Below are 20,990 nucleotides of genomic sequence, written 5' to 3'. Positions count from 1 at the left end.
AAGTGATCACAGTCTCTGCAGTGTGTGACTGACGATTGTAAACTTCCTGTGAAAGTAGAGCTTACAGAAATAATGTGAGATAATATCACAATGTTCTTCTATTATGTCCTGTTACAACAAGCCACTGGGCTTTATGCAATAAAATGAAAAATTAATATTTACAACTGAAATTTTAAGCTTAATCATTTACATTAAGCAGTATTTAACTATATCTGTAGGTAAGTACATTGTTATAACATGCGTAAACATCCATCAGTGAAATCTAAGACCTTAAAATAAGGGCAAATTCACCTCTCATCTGAAAAAGTGGAGAGTTTCAGCTCACAAGTAGAGGAAAGACTGTTCTTACACTTCGCAGGTCATTAAGGTCACATCACTGTCTGGACAAACATTTTTTAGTCACAAGATCTAAACGTGCAAATGGTTGTGAAACCACATTGTAGGTGCTGGGACAAAGATACCAGAGACCAACTTCTCTGTTCAAAGATGGATTTTCCAGTTCAACAGGAATAACTTATTTGACTCCAACTAGTTTAGAAATGAAGAGGCCTTTCAGATAAGAGGTGAAATGTCTTCTAGAGTCAAGAAAAATAGGTTTGCCTTACTAAAGTTCTTCAGACAATCCTGACCTGGATGATCGAGAATCAACACCAACACACATCCTTCATGTAAGAATAAGAAGTCAACAATACACAACATCTCATCCAAAGCTTAAAAACACATTTTAATCAAGTTACTTTATTTTATTTTCCATTATTTTCCTGTATTTTTCCAGTGCCTCAGCAGCTGTAATGTGAGCTTTTAATCTTTTTTTGCAGAGTAATTATTTTGGAGCTTAGTATTATGACTACAAGCAAAATGTTTCTCAGGCTAATGAAAATGTTCTGAAAGAGAATATAAAAGTAGATCTTTCTCAGAGGCTTCATAAGAATCAAATTCCCTGAGTCATGGAGAGTTTTATCATTTTTTCAGTAGCTTGTCATCATCCATTTGTGCCTCAGAGTCATGCATGTAGCTGAAAAGTACTGACAGAGGTAGGAATATCAGTGCAGTGATGGCTGAGGCCCCTACATGATAACTGACATAATGAACTCTTTAAATGAGCCAAAACACCATTATGAAATGTCCTCACTTCTCTGCCTTTAATTGTACACCATGAAGGATGCTGAACAGCTTGATAATTAGCCATGAATGGGTTGACAGTGCAGCGCTGTAGAACCCATTTTATGATCATGTGTCAACAGAAAATAAACATTAAGATGAAAGATTAGATCTGGGGTTACAGATTAGGACTACTGGGGGCACAAATAGTCTCTTGTGGCATCAGGGCATAGAGGTGACTCACTGCTCATGTTGATGGTAAATGTCCCTTATGGCCTCCTATAATTTATGTTGTGGTTACACTGAAATGAGCATCAGCTCATAAGGGCTGATGAGCGTTTAACAAGCTTTTGACAATTAATTACGGAAATCTCACCTTTGACATGGAGGCTGTTGTGAGATGGTGAGATTTAAGGAGATGACTCCCACCCCATTAATCTTCATGTCTGAGGAATACCATTATTCTACAAGGTTTGAACTTAAAAAAGATGACAGAACTGAGGATCCATGAGATGTGACCTGTGTTTGCAAAAACCTCAAATGAATAATCCTAGAGATGTGTTACAGTAATGTACACCAACATTTATTCAATAGGATAGATTTTAATCAGGTGCAGCAGCTGATTTTCACCACTGGGTAGAGGACACTCTAAACCAGAAATAAGCAAAAGCTAAGTGTTCCGTAATGACAGTGAATGCATCATAGTCATAGCAGAACTGCACACATCCTCACTGGAACTGTGAGAATGGATGGTGGAAGGGGTGAACTGATCATGGTCCAAACATTATGATCCACAGTGGGCTACACTGGCCCATCCAGGTCCAGGCTGGTGCTTCACTGGAACAAGTTACAGGTGTTGCTCGCCACTCTGCAACGCTCACATTTTAATGTAATAAAATAACGATCCAGGCTGCTAACCTTCACTCACTGAGCACCAGTGGGCCTTTCATAGGATGCAACAACTGCTTGCACTTAGACCCACGCAGTTGTACCAGTGTGTCGCTGAAAATGAACCATCTAGCCAGAAAAGAGACAGTCTGTCCGGGCTCATCGCTCGAGAGGCAGCAATGCGAGAAGACAGATGTGGTGTAAAAACACCACCCAGGGATAGCCTGCTTCCCCTTAGGCTTTTTTAACCGTGTGCCACAGACAGTGTGTTTATATGGGAAAACAATATTCACAGTCAGGTAATACAGCTGGTTTAGGGTCTGCTTTTTCCCCTCAGCAGCATGACTTGTTAATGAGACAAGAACAAAGAGAAAATAAAGAAACTGACCGAAATGTCCTTTCATACTAGCAGTGTTATTTTGACAAATAGCTGGAATGGCATCAGTCTTAATAATAAGTTTAGTGGCACACAGCTGTTTTTTGGGTCAAATTTGAGAGCTTGAGAGAGATGAGTCACTGTCTGTGCAGGAGCTGTTTCTCTCAGAGGAAGACACCGCCCTGCCGATCAGTTAGAAGCAGCAGCCACTTCTGCTGCTTTTTAAAAACCTTTGGATAAGACACGAAGGTTTACAGCATCTGATTTCCTGCAATCACAGCCAAACACAGCATGTCACATCTGCCAATTTAGAAACCAGAGGAAAACACACCCGACCACCTTGCTTGCGTCAGCCTATAACTTGCAAGAGACCCACTCAGCAAGTAGTCAGGACTGGTTACTCGAAAAAGTCCTTGCAGAACATTCAGGCTGCCTGACCTCAGCTTTCTGAGACTAAGACTGCTGCACATTCAAGGCAGCCTTAAAGGCTGCTTTGGCCTGAGATAATGCACTAGCACATTATTAAAAAAAGTAAGAAAAACAGACACATATGTAAATTTGTGTTAATTAAATAAATAAAGACTAAATAACATCCCTCTACAAATCCTGTCCCATTCCACGGTGCTTAAACCAACTAAATGAGGGGGCAATGTAAACGTTTGCCTTAACATTTTCATTGGTGCTCTAGTTTCTCCTCTCACAAGTGACACAGATGATGGTGAAAACGGTGCCTCCAGGTGAAGTAAAAGATTACCGATGAAGAGCTGATGACAGCTGTGCAAAGGTGATATTTCTAGTTGACATGCTAAAATGAACTCCTACGAGGATATGACATTATGCTGTAAAAAAAGAAAAAAAATGACAAGAGGACTTCAGTGTTATACTTTGGGTGACTGAACACTTTCTCTGTCATAAATTAATTTTTTTCATGGGGCTTTTCTGAAGTCCAGGCTCTACCCAACATGTACAATCTTCTGGTGGGCACAGTAGAAAGGACACTCTCTGATGGGGTGTGCTTGACATTTATGTAGTCATCAAACTGTTGTGGATGTGCACAGTATAACACCCACATAGTCTGTGAAAGACAGTCCTCTAAGCAGACTCCAGGCACATACTATGATAAGAATGGCAGAAGGTCTGTGGCACCTACAGCTGCCCATGTGCGAGTCCATGTGCTCCACAGCAGTTTGAGCTGCAGATATGCCACTGTATAGAAGCCCCTTCGCCAAATTCATAAGAAAAACAAAACAGTACTGTCCAATAAATACCTCTCTAGTAACATATATTCAGGAATCCAACAGTACCCCATAAGAAAGAGGAAAATCATTGTAAAAAAAAGTTTACTGATTTTTTTTAAATGCCTGATTCAAAGGGTGTCCTACAGCCTCCTTGGCACCTGCGATCATACTGAAAACTGAGGATTAGTAGCTGAAAATCAACAGAATCTATTATAGGCAATACTTTCATGTAAGCTCAAAACATCATTTTTAGGTATCCATGGAAACAAGGCTAAAACATCAAAAGGCAGCTGCTTTTTAACAGCAGCAAGTTTTCCATGATAACAACCACAATGGTATATTTATGCAACAGTTTGTAAAGGTCTTTATAAGGAATTGTACTGGTCCCAGACAGACAGAAAGAAAGTCTCCTTCTCTTCTTCCACCTCTCTACTGTGTGACCCACTTATCTGACAGCAGTTCTGAGTAAATTTTCAGTGCAGATGAGTGCAAACACAAGAGTGGAAAGAAGTGAGGCAAAAATCGTCTACTGGCACTTTTCTGATCCAGCGAGCCGCCTTTTGTTTTAATTCGATTCACTACAGCAAGAAAATCCACAAACAAAGCCTTGAAATGATAAGTAATCCATCATAACAAACATATACCAGCCGTATTGTTTCAAGGTCTGAAATGGCGAAGCGTTGTAAAGCAATGTATTGAAAATGCCTTTCTTAGCATTCTGGACCTTGAAACCGCTGCCAGAGACCGTTCACAATGAATCGAGAACCGTCTGCCAACTCAGCAGGTTGTTTTGGTTGGAGATTTTTTTGGTATCAAACACAGCAGAGCGAGACAGCAACCAGTAATGTGTGTGAGGACAACAATCTGGTGGGTGGAAGTCGTTTCGCATCACACGAAACTGAAAACCCAAGAGAAAACTGCCCGATGAGACGGATGATGACGCACTTAAGAGACACGGTGAACTATCAGGAATGCAAGGCTAAAGAGATCACAGAGAAGTTGCTCAGTTTAATAAAGGTGGATTATCAACCTCCTCCTGTTGTAGAAAATGTCATTTGCATTCATATCAGACTGCTGTAGCTGAGCTGTGAAGCAGGGTGTGATCACAGTTAGTGGCACTAAAAAGAATCTTAAGATTTTAAAAGACATTTAATGACATTTTATCACTTTTTTACTCTCCAAATAGTCCAATCTTAGTTTACTATATAGAGTTGAATGGCAAGTATAGTTCAGCACCAAATCAATACGCGACCGTGCACAAGAGGAAGGCTCGTTGAATTGCACTGTAGCTAAATAAGCATTTTTCCTGCTTTTAGCAACTTTTCAGACACAAACAAGGCACCCAACAAAGCATGAAGCGTTTTTCTGAGCAAATAACTTTCTGTTGCTGAGGCACTGTACTTCGCTGCCACAGGCACAGAGAAGAAACATCTCTGCACACAGCATGATTAATAATCAGAGTACAGAATGTGCTACAAATTTAGGAGCAGCTAATTAAACTTGATGTGGCGCTGACTCCGCTGTCCATTTAGTGAGAGGCACAGAGGATGAGGAGGTGAATGTGAGGATCATCTGTTGCTTGCTATGACTAATAAAACTTTTTTAGCTTGTCAGCTTGTGACAACCAGTGGCTGACACTGTGTCAGTGGTTTCCTTTCAGAGTTTTCACATTGCTAATGAAAACCATCATCCACTGGACTCACTTTGCACCTGAAGTTTCAAGTTTCTTCTGTAGACTTTGGACAATAATTGGCATTTGGAGGTGTTATTTAACTAGCTGCAGCTTGCCCAGTGTAGAGTACATTTGATGTTTCGATTTTAGGAAAGTCACAAATATCTGCTCTTTCAGAAGAAAAGTGACTGACAAACTATGCACAGTAACGAGTCAGTATAGCAGACAGTCTGTTTATTCCAATATTTTAGGAGATATAAACATAAGAAAAATTAATTTTTGAGTGGCAGGGATATTTGAGAAATGACAGAATCATTCAAAGCCAAGCTGAGCAGACCTCAAGTCGGCTTTCTAAGATGGTTTTCCAATTGGATTAGATGGAAAATATTGGAATGAGCTGCTGTGCAGTGACACCTGAACTCTGACCGTCATTACAAAAAAAAAAAAAAAAAAGTGTCCTTCCATCAGAAATTTGCAAATGGATCTCTAAACAAGCCTGATGCATTCTGGAAACAAATCCCATTTCATCATAGAGGTGATGTGAAAATATAACTTTTTTCCCCAAACAGAGCAGAATTGTTGCTGATCAAACTCATTAAGAAGGGCTGGTTCTGTACTGGGGACCGATCTGCAGTCCCTTCAGCTGATTGTGCAAAGAATGCTGCACAAGTTGCTAAACATGATGAACAATTCACACACTGTCTGCACATCACAGTGATTCAACAGTGACTTCTACAGTTGTGCTGCAATAAGGACCAGCACAGCACATCATTCCTGCACCAACAATAGCCGTGTCTACAATGACTGTTTGTTCTCATTATCATTTATACTGTAACAACATAGTTTCTCTTTGGCGATCAATAAATATCGAATTGGATCCCACAACCTGTACCACTGTAAAATTTAAATTCAATTATCCAGATTCCATTACAGCCTGTGACCTTTGCTGCTGTGGTTTTTGTCTCTAATAACACCATCAGAAATCAATATCAATCAAATAAATCTCCATATCTTGCACAGTTAAGGTTTTTGTTTCATCAGTTTGAATGTTGTACAAAAAAATAGAAAGATTTTTTCTTTGCAACTGTTTAACCGACAGAAACTGATCAGAAACCCCAAAGTCAGAAAAAGATTTCAGTTTTTCCCAGATTAATTGTGAAGCCGTAGAGCGCTATCAGTCTAAAGCAAAGGTGAGACCTGACAATGTGACAGCGTGTTTCTCACCTCAGCACCATGGGACAGACTCCTTTTCCTGAGGGCTGGGGAGGGCTCGGCTGACCGCAGGGGAGTCAGACCTCCGTTCTTCAGCTGCTCCCCTGAGGGCGACTTTGGTACAGTCCACACAGGAGCACCATCTAAAAAAATGACAAAGCAGCGTCAGAGCCAGCCGTCAGCTTTAAGCTCACAAGAGGTGGCTGAGATTTAGAGATTAGTTTGGTTATTTTTAATGAAAGAACCACAGTGGGAAGCTGTAGAATTCTCAGTTTGGTATCTTTTATTTACATCTGACATTCAGTATTAAAGGTGTGTGCTTGACTGACAGAGACTAGACACCAGGAAATTGTGTGTGTGACTAAACGCGTCTCTTTAGATTCAATATTTGTTCAGTGTTATATATCATGGATTGTTTTTTTGACTCGACTGAGGCGAATTGAGTAAAATAATTAATTTCGACTCGGGACCACCAGCAGGAAAATGTTCTGCAGAAACATAAGAAATTGGCTTCCTGTAAACCCAAACAATCATTCTATTTATTAGTGTCATGTAGCTACAGTGCTGCTATAAAGTCTGAATCTTTTGGAATTTCATAACGTAAACTGTAGTGCAAATATGACCTAAAACGGCTTGAAGTTCTCACACAACCCAAAAAGGACAAAGTACCAGTCAATCAAAAACTGGAATTTAAAAACATTAAAGTTGTTCATTTCATTACAAGCTAAGAATGAAGAGCAGATGCCAAGAACAGATGTTTCACAATGAGCTCAAAGAACGTTTGCACAAGTAGACAGTATCTGAGTGACAGACAGAAGAGCTGGGGCTGAGCATATCTGCATGGATTCTGAGAACAAGCATGAGCTTTAAATATCTGGAGCAGGAAAACAAGGAATCGTGCTCTCAAACAAACTACGCTCTTGTTTAAAGACTGTAAAACAGACCTATAGCGTACATTTCTGATACATATATGTCCAGATTTTGACACGGCCTTTCCAAAATAACTTTATTCTTCTTTTATCATTTTTATATAGAGTGGACTGCATGCTTCGGTTTGTCGTTCGGTTTTGTTCTAATATTTTAATAATTCTAATAATTTAGTTTTTTCTTCAAAATTCAACATTTGTTGATCCATAAAGCAGCAAAACAGAACCATACCATAATACTACCACCGCTATGTTTGAAAGACACTTCCCAGACACTAATATCCATCAAATAGTTAAATTTTTTATTTAATCAGTGTTCACACTGATTTATATCCCACTGTCCCATAAACCAGCAGCTGGGTACAGTGAATCAAAAAGGGCAACTACTCCTATATTTTCAACGTTCTGCTTTCCAAGTAATTTAGATGACGCGGTAAAAACATGGGAACTGTTTTTTTATATATATATGTTACCAGTTTTTTTGACGTGAGTAACTGAGGTCATAAACACAGCAACATTTGACAGAAGCAACACAACAGAAAGCTCAACATTTCACAGAAAAACAGAAAAAACTAATTTCACAACAGTTTTGTCCTTTTTCTGGAACATTGTGTTCTTTTGTGCTTTTGGTTTTGTTGCTTTGCTAACTTGCGTTCACAGATATTTTGATTTGTTGTACATTTACGGTCCCGTCTTGTGTATTTTAGATGCGTTTTAGTTTTTTCTGTTTTGTTGTTGCTTCAATTTAAATGTTGAAATTTTTTTGGCTGATGGGTTTTTGTTTTGCCCCCTCTCCTCCCATGTTGCATTTTGTTTTCTTCTCAGGGCCACTGTGCTCTGCCCAGCATCAATAACTTTACAGTACTTTTAGGATGGGCAGTTCGGTCCATTGTAGGTCCATAAGTTAGACAATGACATCATCAGGTGAAGAGCCTCACAAAACATTTGAACTCCCTTCAACAGAAAGTGCAGTGGTGAGAAGGAACCAAAGGTTATAACGAGGCAAAAAGGCTCCTCCATGGTTATCTGTAACCTCACTTCAAACTCAGTCATTGCCTTTGAACAGCTTCGGACATCGTGCGACTTGTTTTTGATGAGTTATTAGGGGTCTCCAACATGAAAAGACTCATCAGTAACTCTCACTTACAGAAAAATAATGTAAAAGTTCCCCAATTCTAAAGCTTTTAACACATCTTAGAGAAGTGGACTGTAAATGGAGCCTTAAAAGAGGCAATTCTCATCTCCACTCCCAGTATCCGACTGTGTTAGAAGTCTAATGCACAACGAGGTTGTTCTTTGATATCCATTAGTGCAAAGCAAACTGAGATGAGTCCATCTCCACAAAAATAAGCTGAAAAAGCCCTCGGGCTGCATCGGTCAACTGACAGCTTGACTAACCGAGTGAGCCGCCTATTGTGATACTTCAACTCCTGATAACATAAGACTTTTTTTTTTTTTTTTTTTTTTTTTTTTTTAAGAGGTTTTGAAACTGTGATAACAACATTTTGGGGTTAATGGGTCTCAGAGAGCTCATTAGGAGAAAAATATCTGAAAGTAGTTGTAGTAGATGTGGGCATGTTGTTAGTGAGCAGTTTTTCAAATAGGTCTGCTCTAATACTGTAAGATGTCACATTGAAGCACCAGAAGTAGAGATGCTCAGTGAGCAGGGTCATTTTAGGCCATTGAACGGACACATGCAGGTGAATCAAAAGGCTGCGCAGATCAGTCAGTGGACAGAAAAACATTCATGCATTAAATAAATTCCAATGGCTTTATCTTCCATTTCTGGGCCGTGACATCAATTTAGAGCTTATGATGCTACTTTTTTTTTTTTTAAATATATATGTATATATTTTTTTTCAAATAAGCCATGCCCATTACTTCACTTTGGTTCGTAAGAGTGGTTTTGCTTGGAATTATCTGAAGGTGCAGGGGGATTGGTTGCAAAGTAAATTTCCTTTACGGATCTTAATTTCCTTAAAGGAAAACGCTCTTTGTGAGATGATGAAAGAGAGAAAGTGGGGCTTCAAGCTCTTTATGGCAGTGACGGAGGGAAGGAAGGGGGATCCAAAAAGAGCTAGAGCGAGCAGCAAAGATCCTCTGGGACATCAGTTGATAATCTGCTGTCTGGTTTGTGACTGGCAAGTTTTTGTTGGGAGTAAATGCTCCTTCGACTTTTCTGCTCTTTGAGACCAGAGCCGACTCCAACAAGTTGTTTTGGTTATTCTAACATCAACGGGAGACCAGAGGGACCAACGTGCCAGCCAAACTCAGTGCAACCTCATGCTCGGCCCTCTACCAAAGAGTTCTCTTGCCCATGCAATGGAAATGCTTTCTCGCGTGGGCATAAGTCCATTCAATCAGCTAGCCCCTCCAGTCATCAGCTGCATCAGGATGCAGCCCATGCTGGCGAGCCACGCCACCAATGGCTCTGCAACATCGAGGATCCTAACAATAAATTCCTCACTGAGATGTGGAGGGTACATGCCGGAAGCGAGGAGCAGCTGGGCCCCCGCAGGACTCATCAGCAAGGCAGCGGAAGGAAAGAGGTTTGTACTTGCGGCCCCGTGGTCCCACTCCACACCACCCCCTGTGTGATGAACAGGTACAGGGCAGGGTGGCTGCTGGCGCAAAAAGAAGACCAATAAACAGTGAGGACCCTGCACCCACCCAGACACAGATGCCAAACAAACTTTCCAAAGTTACAGAAGCAACTGACCACGACTTCTTGGCTTAAAAAAAACAAACAAAAAAACTCGATAAAATGCCTATAAAAAGGTGTTAAAGATGGCTCTGAAAAGGCTTCTGGCTTGCACTTTGTTTGCACAGTTAGTTTGGATTCACAGCAGTTGAAGTGAATTACAACTCAGCACAAAAACTAATAAACATGCATGAGAAGCATCCATTACATTTTGAAATGTTTAGCAGGTTAAAAATATTCAATAAAATTCAACTGAACTGAAACTGAAAACAAAAAAATTTAAGGAAGTAGTAAAAATTTAGGTCCAACAATATCCGTCCCACATGGGCCTCGAACCCTAACCTCCTGGGTAAAAGTCTCCTCAAATGCTGAACTAATTTTTCTGCATCTGCAACCAAATCTTTTCCATTTTTCCCCATCAAGGGAAATCCCACCATGTTTTAATGCCCCATAGGATATGAAATCCTAGCACGTCTTTCACCCAGTTGGCATGGCTTTAACGCATCTTGAAAGCGGAATCTGGGATGAACTTGAAGTTGACATCCAAACCATCTCAGGTGTCTCATTTAAAGCATTTACACCTCCAGTCCCTTCCTAATGTTTATGATGCTTTAACTAAGTTTTCAGAGAGTAGGTCAGAATAATTTTTGATTCAATACAAATGCAAACAGCCTCAGAAGAAAGATGAGTAGGCACAATTTGGTGCAATAATTTACTAAGAGGCTAAACGAGCTGCACAAATACTTCCAAGATAATCCTGTTGAACAAAAGTGGTGGGATTTAGTGTAAAGAGTTCTTGATGTACTGAAAATTGTTTGTGGGGCTGAGCAATCCCACACATTGGCCTAATTTCCAGGGGTTTATAGTCACCATCCGAGCGTTTCTAAAGTGGTGTCAACAGGATCTAGTTCAGCAGTCAAATTCAACTCAATTTTACCTTGTTTGTAATCCTTGTTTCTCTGAATCATTGCCCTTACAGAGCAGAAAAAGCTTTCACCACAATCTTCTACAATATTTTACATCTAAAATAATCATTTTTTTACTACTGAATTCACTTCCAACATTACTTCCAACAAAGCTTCGAAACGGTGAGGAGGCAGTCGTTACACACAGGATATTTAGAGTTTCAACAGCCGTCAAGTGCCATTTTGTACAAGTTCAAACTTCTGCGCAGAAGAGAAATTATGCTGCAGGAGAATTCTAAATGCACCTGTATTGTGATACACTGTAGCTGCTGTGATTTAAAACTGACTGCATCTGTTATCTAGTAGAACAAGCTTCAGGTTTTCAGAGCCAGGAGCACAAAGTGTGATTAGGACTCAATAGTTTTCAGTGGAGTATTATGTTAAATCAGTTCCAATCCTCTTTTTTTGGATAAGGCATTTATGGTTCTGCTCTTCTACTGCAACCTGGATACTGTAAATGGATTATAAAGATTAATATTTACTCATGAACATAGAAATCAGACCACAACAGTTGAGAGATTTCAATTATTCTCAACGTAGTCGACTGTTGTCCCGTACAATAATGGATGTCTAGAGCTGGTTCCCGACCATTATCCTCCAGTGTCATGCCAATACAACCACCCCCAGGCTGCAAATGGTTTCAATCAAAACAACTTTATTGGACCTGGCACAGAGAGGGTTAAACATGGCAGAGGTCTGACATTTGAGGCACCAGTGTGGATTGCTTTGGCAAAGGCTTAATCCTTTGAGGATATTCAGAAATGCATAGTTTTATATTAGGCTTACCCATTCACATTTAGGCCATTTCTTCTGACATGCATGTAGGGAGACAGTCTAACATGCTTTCAGGGGTACCGTCAACATTTTCATACACACTTCACATTCATGCTTGTACTTGGTACTACATTTTGAGGAGCTATTGGCATTTCAATGCACTAGACGACATTGAAAAGACAAAAATGAATGAAAGTAGCACAGAACGACAATAATGACAAGAAACCATGACCAAAAAAAAAGGCAGATAATTTAACACACAAATGCGACATTCAACAACATTTACTACAAACATTGAAGTTCATGTGACCCAACAGGCATGGACACGAGCCACAGTCTAGCTGCCCCAGATGGGCCTTGCCGCTGGGCTCTGGAGGAGGGGACTGAAAAGACAAGGGGGATGTGGGAGATGGAGGTGTTGGGGGCTCCAGTAACAGCACTGGAATGGGGCCCAGGGCGGACTCACCGGAGGATGCTCCGTGACCAGCGTGGTGGCACTGGGAGGCCTGGGACTGAGGTGGCGCCTGGCTGTGGCTCTGAGTCTGTTGGAGGATGTTCAGGCATTCTCCCAAGCAGCTGAGCGTGGCGGCCGACGTGGCTTTGAGCAGCAGCAGATCCTGGTCCAGACACGAGAGTGGGCCTTTGGTGGGCAGAGAGTCAATGGACTGGACAAGGTTCTTCTGTTGGCCCTCAGCTTGGGACATCACCTGCAAAGGTAAAGTGACGTGAAGCATGAAAATACAAAAACACTTACTTTACTCTGATCATTGGTGGACAACTGCATGATACAGTATCCTTCAGGTGAGGATCCAGCTCGTGGCCACTTGGTCATGCAGTATGGTTTGGACCAAGGTACAACCATACTTGCAGAAGAATATTTTAACACAGTTCATCCTGGTCATTAAACAGCAGGAAATTAGCATTACTGCAGGCAAGTAACTTACTGACTATACATCAAATATACAGCAAACATGGAAAGTTTTTTAAAATGCTATGTTTCGAGCTCCTAAAATGGATCTAGTTTCTTTTTTCCCCCATAAGTCTACACAGAACACAAAGTATTTTTTAAAATTTATTAATGCAAAAGACTGATAACCAAGACTGAGAACCCCTTTCTGGGACCAGTCGACTCCCTTACTGTGAAAAAGAGCTTTTGTCTTGTAACATCCCATTAACCCAGACTAAAGGTCTCACAGTTGGTGGTGTAGATCAGAGTAATAAAAGCTAAAAAAAAACTAACTGTAAGATCAAGATAAATTTCTGTAGACCTGGATTGTATCAAAGCACAGATCCGGCGAAGGATACAAAAATAAATAAAAAATGCAGCACTTAAAATTCCCCAAAACATGCAGCAACTTCCTGTCATTCTCAAATTGAACTTTGGAACAACAGACCACCTAAACCTGGCAGTCATTCCAAACTGAGTTATCATGAATGAGGCGCCTTGACCCTACAGACAACCAAAAACTGAATTATTACCATGAATAAGATCCACAACTCCTCTGTGGCGATCAGGGATTTATGGTACAGTGGCCAGATAACTCAGTTCATTTACACTATACAACAAATGTCACCACGAGTCACTTAAACTCTTTAATATCCCGTCTTTCAAGGATTCTTATCAAGAATATTTTTCTATCATTTTTTCCCTAAATGAGGACATTAAAGGGTTTAAGAAATCAAAATGTACCTAGCTGTGAGGTCATTCCCCGGAAGACTTGAGGTTGTCAAAGCTGCCAAATGTATTTTTAAGGTATTCATTTTCAATTTGTGCACAAAAAAAAAAAAGTCCAAAAACTTGGAATGAGGGTCTGAAAACTTTCTGCAAGACATCACTCCCCTGGCAATGCTTTTAGGCATTTAAGGTTAACAGGAATGGCGATATTTTACATTTCTCTTATGTCTTTCCTTAATCCCCAAAATCAAATACACAGGTTTTTCCTGTTTGTCGCAGCCAAACAGCTGCATTGTAGATTGTGTCGACTCAAATCCCTTACATCATAGAACAACCACTTGCAAACCCAGAAATGTTCCAACAAATGCCCAGATTTCTCTTTGAACAAAGTGCATTTCAAACTTTAACTGTGCACAGCTGCTTTTAAAAGATTAAACCAATGTATGGCATGCTTGTGAACATTCACAGCCACAGCACATTTGGAGCTGAGTGTGGAGACATCCTGAAGTCCTTTGAGGCATATTTTGGTCATTAATGGCATTTGCTGACAGAAAGAAAAAAATTTAATTAACTCCATCTTCAATGCACACTTTCACTGCTGACTCTTGAATTACTGATGTAATTAGTGGCAAATCTGCTGTTCAACTGATCTGATGAGTCATCGAATCTTTAAAAAAAAAAAAAAGAAAGAAAGAAAAAGTTTACTTATTAAAAGCAAGATAAAATTAAGCATAATTTTGTGATTTTTTTAGGGTAAATTTAGCTGAATCCCAATATAAAAGTACATTTTTCCTTCTAATAAATCAAATGAACTTTGTGTGTACTTTAGTTTTCTTATATGCATAATTTGAGGTTTTCTGAATAAGCGGCTTGCAAAATTTTGCCTGAAACCGTTTTGCTTCCACATCAGTTGCTGCTACATCGGATCATTAAGCAGGTTCTCCGATCTGTGATTGGATGACTTCCCCACGATCGTGAGCTCCTCTCACTGAAGGCAATGTGTGTTTTAACTCTGCTCAAACAACTAACTAATGGTGGTTTTAGTTAATACAAAAAATGGCATCCACGTCTCTAAGCTGCATTACACAAAAAATAAAATCTACTCAGACTTTTTGGACAAACTCTCCACTTTCTGATAATATAGTCGGCGGTGTAGTGAGTCAGCCATTTTATCCATCGGTAAAAAACTCATTAGGAGGTACACCAAAAGCAGTGTACAGAAGCTGTGCACTGTGGTTGACATGGACCATCATACATTAATGATGTTTAACATTTGACTCAGCTTTTGCTGCTTTTAAAGTCTAAAACTAAATCCATAGAAAAACTGTGCATTAAGAAATTTTTTTGATAAAAAGCAAAGTTTTGTCAATTTTATTGATTTCCATAACATAAAAGTTTGTTTTGGAGAACTTGCTCCTCCACCTCTCTGAATGCATCACGACGCTACAGAACTGCAGCAGAGCTACTGAAACAGTCTCCTGTGGTGACTAAAATCCCATTTTGATGAACATCTTTTGCCTTTTCTGTGAAAGCAAAAAAGACTGAACTCACCTCCTCCTTGAAATTTACATGATTTAAACACTGTTTTCTTAACTATTATTTCATAACTTTCAGCTTAGTCTCCATTTAGAGAGACAAGTGGTACAAATCGACATCTGATACAAACATTGATACTCGAATTGATCGAATTGTTTGCGCACTAAACTATAGATCCCGAGCATGGAGCTGACCCGTACTTAAATTGAAACTCCACAGTCCGTGTTTTTCTTCAAGGGTTTACTGAAAAACCTCAAAGAAACAAAAAACAAAACTGTGCAATACTACAACAAAATAATATTCCACGTGAATATTATTAGCACGCGTCAGCTAAATGCTCGGGATCTATAGTTTACTGCGCTCAGCAGAAAATAGACGGAGCCACACTTACAACACTGTCTGCACCCATCCTCGAGTGAGTCCTCCATATCATGAACAGTCTGAACACAGCCTTGGTAACACACACACACACACACACACACACACACACACACACAGAAGGAGCACCTGAAGGGCACCTTCCTTTCTTTTCCTTGATTAAAAAGATGTCACGTCACACAGAGGATTAGAGGATTTTCTTACTTCCATCCATCCATGGTGATCTCATGATTCCCCAACTTATCTGAATGCTACTGCTACACAAACCAATCAGTCACAACAGAGAAGTTGTTATCATGTCAGTGTTTGAACACTACCTCACAAGGTAAGGAATCCCCCACCTTTCGAGCATTAGTTGTACTCTTTCAAAAACAGAAACCTCAGTTTTCACAAATGCACTGCAGTCCTAAAATGTTCTGAGGTGTTCTGGAGGGCACTTAATATAAACGTCCACTGCATTAAATCTGGACTTCTTGGAGAAAAGTCCCCTTGCAGCAGTCTGGAATATTGGATGAGACGATGTGCAAAAGCAGCTGCTAACCTCCAGGTATATTAACTACAAGTGAGCACACCGATAAGAGCTGCTTCTTCCTGCCGACCTGGATGTTGCTTTTCACTCGTGAATAAGTTGGGATACATTCTGTACTGATAAACACGGCAAGAAGCCTCCTCAGCTATTCTCAAACAGATTTCCACAGTGTACTTTCTGAAGACACGCCTTCCCCTCCTTGAATTTCCACAAAAGATGTCAATGTGCAGAACACGTTTGGACAGTAAATGCAGGAAAAAGTCCAATCCGAATTGTCTGCACCGTACTCGTGCGATTGTGTGCGCGTATTTTGCTCCTCAGGTTAACTTCGAGTGAGACGAAGAAGTTACAAGCCACAAACAGCACAATTCAAACAGGCATTTGTGAACACTGAGCACCAGTAGCTTTAAATATCGACAAATGACTACAGGCTTGTCTACATAAACTATGCTGAGGAGCAAAGTGATAAGATCACCTGCTGATGATCAATACAACGGTTCCATATGGATGAGAAGTTAACAAACAAAAAAAAAAAAAAAGGCTGCATGGACTACCTTTGAGACAAATAGGAAGGGAAAGATTTTAAAAATACCTGTATGCATGTGGATGAGGTCTAGAGGACTGCGTTCAGTTATACATTCTACTATGTTCAGTAAAACCAAAAAATGAGGATCCATGCATGCTGGAAACAAATAAATGTGTTTCTATTTCCACCCTCCCATACAGCCATACTGCTACTGTACTTGTGCGAAGGAGGCGACACAAGTGAGCATTACAATCCACACAACCATCTGCTCCAAGACAACAGTGCCAAAAAGTTCTCGTCAGAGCTCCCACAGACACATATTTCAAGTATTTTACTCTCACTTATCAGAGTCTAATTGTATCACAAAGAGAAAGCTGGTTGTTGCTGGCGGGTAATAAGCTTCTTTCAGGGCTAATGAATCTGGGCTGTTTATCAGCCTGGAAGTGTTGTCTTCATTAATATTATATGGAGTCTGGAAGACTTGTCGCCCACACCTCAGTGGCATCTGTCCACCCGCATCAGTACCCAGGGCTATTCTGGAGTCACAAAATAATCTGTTACAGTAGAGTTAGAGTATGTGGCAAAGACTCATGTGAAAGCAAAGAGACTGTCCAATTATTCAGCCATTTAAAATCAGGCAGATGGAGCTCAGATTCCATGTCTGGATGTTAAGTTGTCAAAGTGCCCCTCGAACAAATAAAAACTTTTTCTCATTACTTCCAAACTGATTGCCATCAAACAACTAGAATCCTCTAAATAAGTTGTTCCTATTCAGTTCATATTTTACTCATTTGTGGCTTTTATGTTGCAAACTGTGAAGTCATTATTTATCATATCAACATTAACAATTCTGTGCAAGTGATGAGTAAAAATGTGATAAATCTGTTGCTGCATGTGATCGCATATGCTGCAATATTTAATACATATTTAAAACAGGTCTTTATTTGGAAGACTCAATTTTCCATCCATCCATTTCCTATACTGTCAATCCGTCAGTCGGGTAGCGGGTGGGCTGGAGCCTATCCCAGCAGTCATTGGGCGAAAGGCGAAGACTCAATCTTGTTAAAGAAAATTAAAACCAAGTGCTTTTAGTCTTACAGTGGTGGGCACTCTTTGAAACTAAACCCACTTTGAATTAATTTTTTTCTATTTCATTTGTTTGAATTAGAAGCAAATCTTTGCTGATCTCATGGTTTGATAAAGATTCACCTGTTAATGATGCGATGTATCCAAATGTCTTTTACATATTGATTTTGTTCGTTTAAATCAAAATCAGCCAGACTTACCTTTTTATTTGGTGCAAAAACAAGTGTTCTTAATATGAGAAGCTGCATCTTTTCAGTACCCGTGTCTGCTCATTAGTGCACATACTGCATGTTACATACCAGTCAGTCACCACAGATCTCATGTAAAGGCTGTGTTTTTTACGTTTTACGAGTGACTCCTTTGAAAGTTTGGCTACAGGTAAAGGAATTTTTGCAAATTCCGTGTGTACTAATTGTATATTCAAATATAAATTTTGCATACAAATGCTTTCATATTTAGATTCATCTCTGTTAAGGATTTTATTTCTGTATCTGCATCTTATTTCCATGTGCTGCAGATCTCTGTCTTCCTCCACTTCATCTTCACAGTAATGTTAGCAGGACTTTGCTCCTTCAAGTCAATTCAGGGGTTAGAGTTACGCAACTTCTTATTCTTCTAAGCTTTACATCCATTTAACAACACAACTGTGCAAATTTACTGTTTGGATGGGGGCCAAAAAACACTTTCATTACTATTGTGTAGGATGCAAACTCATTATTTTCCTGGATCAATACAGAGTAATCCACACCCTGTCTTCAACACCTTTGACATTTCTGCACTGCAGTTTCTTGCAACTCAAAGACAAATACCACAGCTTTTGATAATCCATACTAACCTGATGAGCTGATGTTGGATGACATAATGAGACAGCTGAGCCAAGTTGCAAATTTATCAGTTATATCAGCTCTGATTCCAAACTAGCCACAGGGAGGAGGTAAACTACTTTTTACAACCCTCCGTCTATACAACGAGTGTTTCATTCTAAACATTCTTTTTGTTTGGCAGGGTATTGCTTTTGTCATAACATACAGTTGCACAAAGATACTCATATTGTGAGATAGCTGTAGTTTAGGGCACAGCTCATCATGAAACATGAAAATGCAGTCAGAAAGGCAGATATTTAGAAGGTTAATTGCATCTTTGTTGCACATATAAGGCTGGAAATCAGAACCTGCCCGAGGGTCCATTATTCACTGAAGGGGCCATTAGTGGAAGGCAATGGAAGTTGGAGAGCAAATGTGTTGCTATGCAACCATAAGTAACTCAAGATAGAAATAGAAAAAAAAAAGCCATACCATGCTCAAAAATAACACAGCTCACTGGGTTTTATGGCACTCTGTAAAATGCAGCCATCTTTTTAGATGGAAGCAGAACATGACACGACAGTGGAACCATTATTATTACGCTTGAGCCTGAAGAGATATTAAAAAATAGAAAATAAAAAAAACATATGGAGAGACAGCATTCAATCAAAGAAACAAAACAAAAACAGAACATTGGGAAAAGTGAAAGAAACTGACAAAGAAAACAAAAATTAGATTAAAGAGTCAGTTACAGAAAAAGAAAATTCTAGGTGTAATCATCAAGTGATGACAGCCTAACAGAACAAAACTCAAATGTATCGACATCATCTAACAACGATACATATTTATACAAACTAAGATTAAGTTTGTGATCGAGTGTTTCTGTATAGAAACAAAACAATGTTTGCATTTTCTTCCTTTGTTGAATGCAGGCGAGAAACATAAATTGCAGAATGTTACTACCAAGCTAAAGAAATGGGAGCTCCCCCACCACACACACATATACACACACCCCTCTCTGGAGCCAACAAGACCAGTGATGTTTCCAGAAATAGCCCAACCTCAATGATCCTGCTCTGCTGCTGCGGTGCGAGCGCCCAGCGGTGCTGCAGCAGCCAGAATCGAAGCGTTTGACGAGCTCACATCAGCCAGCTGTGACAAGCTGACTGAGGAGGCACGGTCATGTGACCCGACTCCCACCGTCTCACCATCCGCGAGGAGGCGGATTCACGCACGGACGGATGGAAGGTGACAGCATGACAGTGGCCTCGACACTCAACCGAAGACCTCAGTGATATGTTGTTACTGCAAAGCTGCTTTCAGAGGCTTCACAACGGCATTCACTGCTGTCAACAAAATATGGAAGTCCAAACTGAGCATTTATTTTGCACATAAAAAAAAATAAAAAATGCATTTCATGGTGATATCTAAACACGTGAATTATTCAGATATACCATGCACGATAACAGACAGTTAAATATTTTTTATGCATACAAACCACTATGTTCTTACCCAGCATGCTCAAACATACAAAAACTGGCATTTTCATCATTTCATAGCAGGGGAACACTATGAGCAGAGCCACTGCAATAACCAGGTTCTGATGAGTTAAGTGTCCACATCAGCATCCAAGCTGTAATAACAGATTACTAAGTCCTCGAAAACCAAGCAAACATCTGTCATTTAATGGATTTAGTGCGACACAGTCAATCCTTCAGAAACGTCCAAGCAGCCGACTCTGCTGTTACACAACCTCTGGGCTGTCAGGCGCTCACAAGTCATGATCAAGGGTGTCTCCACCCACAATACACACAGCGTTAATTCATGTGGAGAAGAAGAATAAAAAGATACAGGGTTGCCCTCAGACAAGGTATGAATCCAGCTCAATTTCAGCCACAACAGGAAAAAAATTATTTAAAAAAAACAACTGTTTCATACCACAGTCATCTGGAAGGGGCATAAAACTGTCCCCATGACCATGATGAAAAATGCAGTGGCATAGGAGCCTAAGGCTCCTCCAAGCACCTAACCTGCACTCTTTAAATTAAAATAACGGATTCCTGCCCTTTTCCAGGTAGCATTCAGTTAGCATAGTAGTTAACACGGGTGAAGTTGACATCTGGAAGATGAAGAGAACCCGAGAGAAAAAAAGACTCAACCCGGATGTTCTATTTGGATATTTAGTTGTTGGGTAAATCGTCGATTGCCAGCAGTGAACGTCACACCTGAGTTCATCTCATTTAGCGACTTTTCAGACTGCTTCACTGACTTTTGCTCTTCGAGAGAAATAAATTAATTAATAAAGGACCAAGCCACAAAACTAGCAACTTCATGGACCGCTGGCAAAAACAGGGCATTTATTTTCCAAATAAATGTTCCACTTTTTTTATGGTAACATAACAGCTCCACTTGCAACCTACTTATAGAAGTAGATGAGAGCTTCATTGACTTGGCATATAGGAAAACATGTAAAAAAAAAATGGGATAATGTAAATAGTATTTTACATCACAGGCTTTAATGATGTTCTCCCAAAGACAAACCTGACAACCACAACCAGAAGAAAAAGCTCTCAAAATTTCAATTAACTTAATCATTATAAGCCA

At 39.9% G+C, this 20,990-nt stretch overlaps 3 protein-coding genes across 3 annotated transcripts in view; 1 reads left to right on the top strand and 2 right to left on the bottom strand.

Moving 5' to 3' along the window:
- The window catches only part of exosc7 (exosome component 7), a 188,571-nt gene that overhangs the window by 81,585 nt on the left and 85,996 nt on the right, over nucleotides 1–20,990 (top strand). The gene's annotated exons all lie outside the window — the stretch shown is intronic.
- LOC140274859 (palmitoyltransferase ZDHHC3-like) overlaps nucleotides 1–20,990 on the bottom strand; it is a 350,244-nt gene that overhangs the window by 248,134 nt on the left and 81,120 nt on the right. The window lies entirely within an intron of this gene.
- LOC140274853 (oxysterol-binding protein-related protein 10) overlaps nucleotides 1–20,990 on the bottom strand; it is a 91,657-nt gene that overhangs the window by 21,746 nt on the left and 48,921 nt on the right. The window contains exons 6-7 of the mRNA XM_072370230.1: nucleotides 12,320–12,560; nucleotides 6,500–6,630 (exon numbers count right to left, since the gene is read on the bottom strand). Coding sequence (XP_072226331.1) covers nucleotides 6,500–6,630; nucleotides 12,320–12,560 — 372 coding nt within the window. The remainder of the gene's footprint in view (nucleotides 1–6,499; nucleotides 6,631–12,319; nucleotides 12,561–20,990) is intronic.

Source organism: Leuresthes tenuis, unplaced genomic scaffold, assembly GCF_036924035.1.
Source record: "Leuresthes tenuis unplaced genomic scaffold, fLeuTen1.0.hap1 SCAF_18, whole genome shotgun sequence".
In the NCBI taxonomy this organism is placed as follows: Eukaryota; Metazoa; Chordata; class Actinopteri; order Atheriniformes; family Atherinopsidae; genus Leuresthes; species Leuresthes tenuis.
This window is presented reverse-complemented; position numbering and strand designations above follow the sequence as displayed.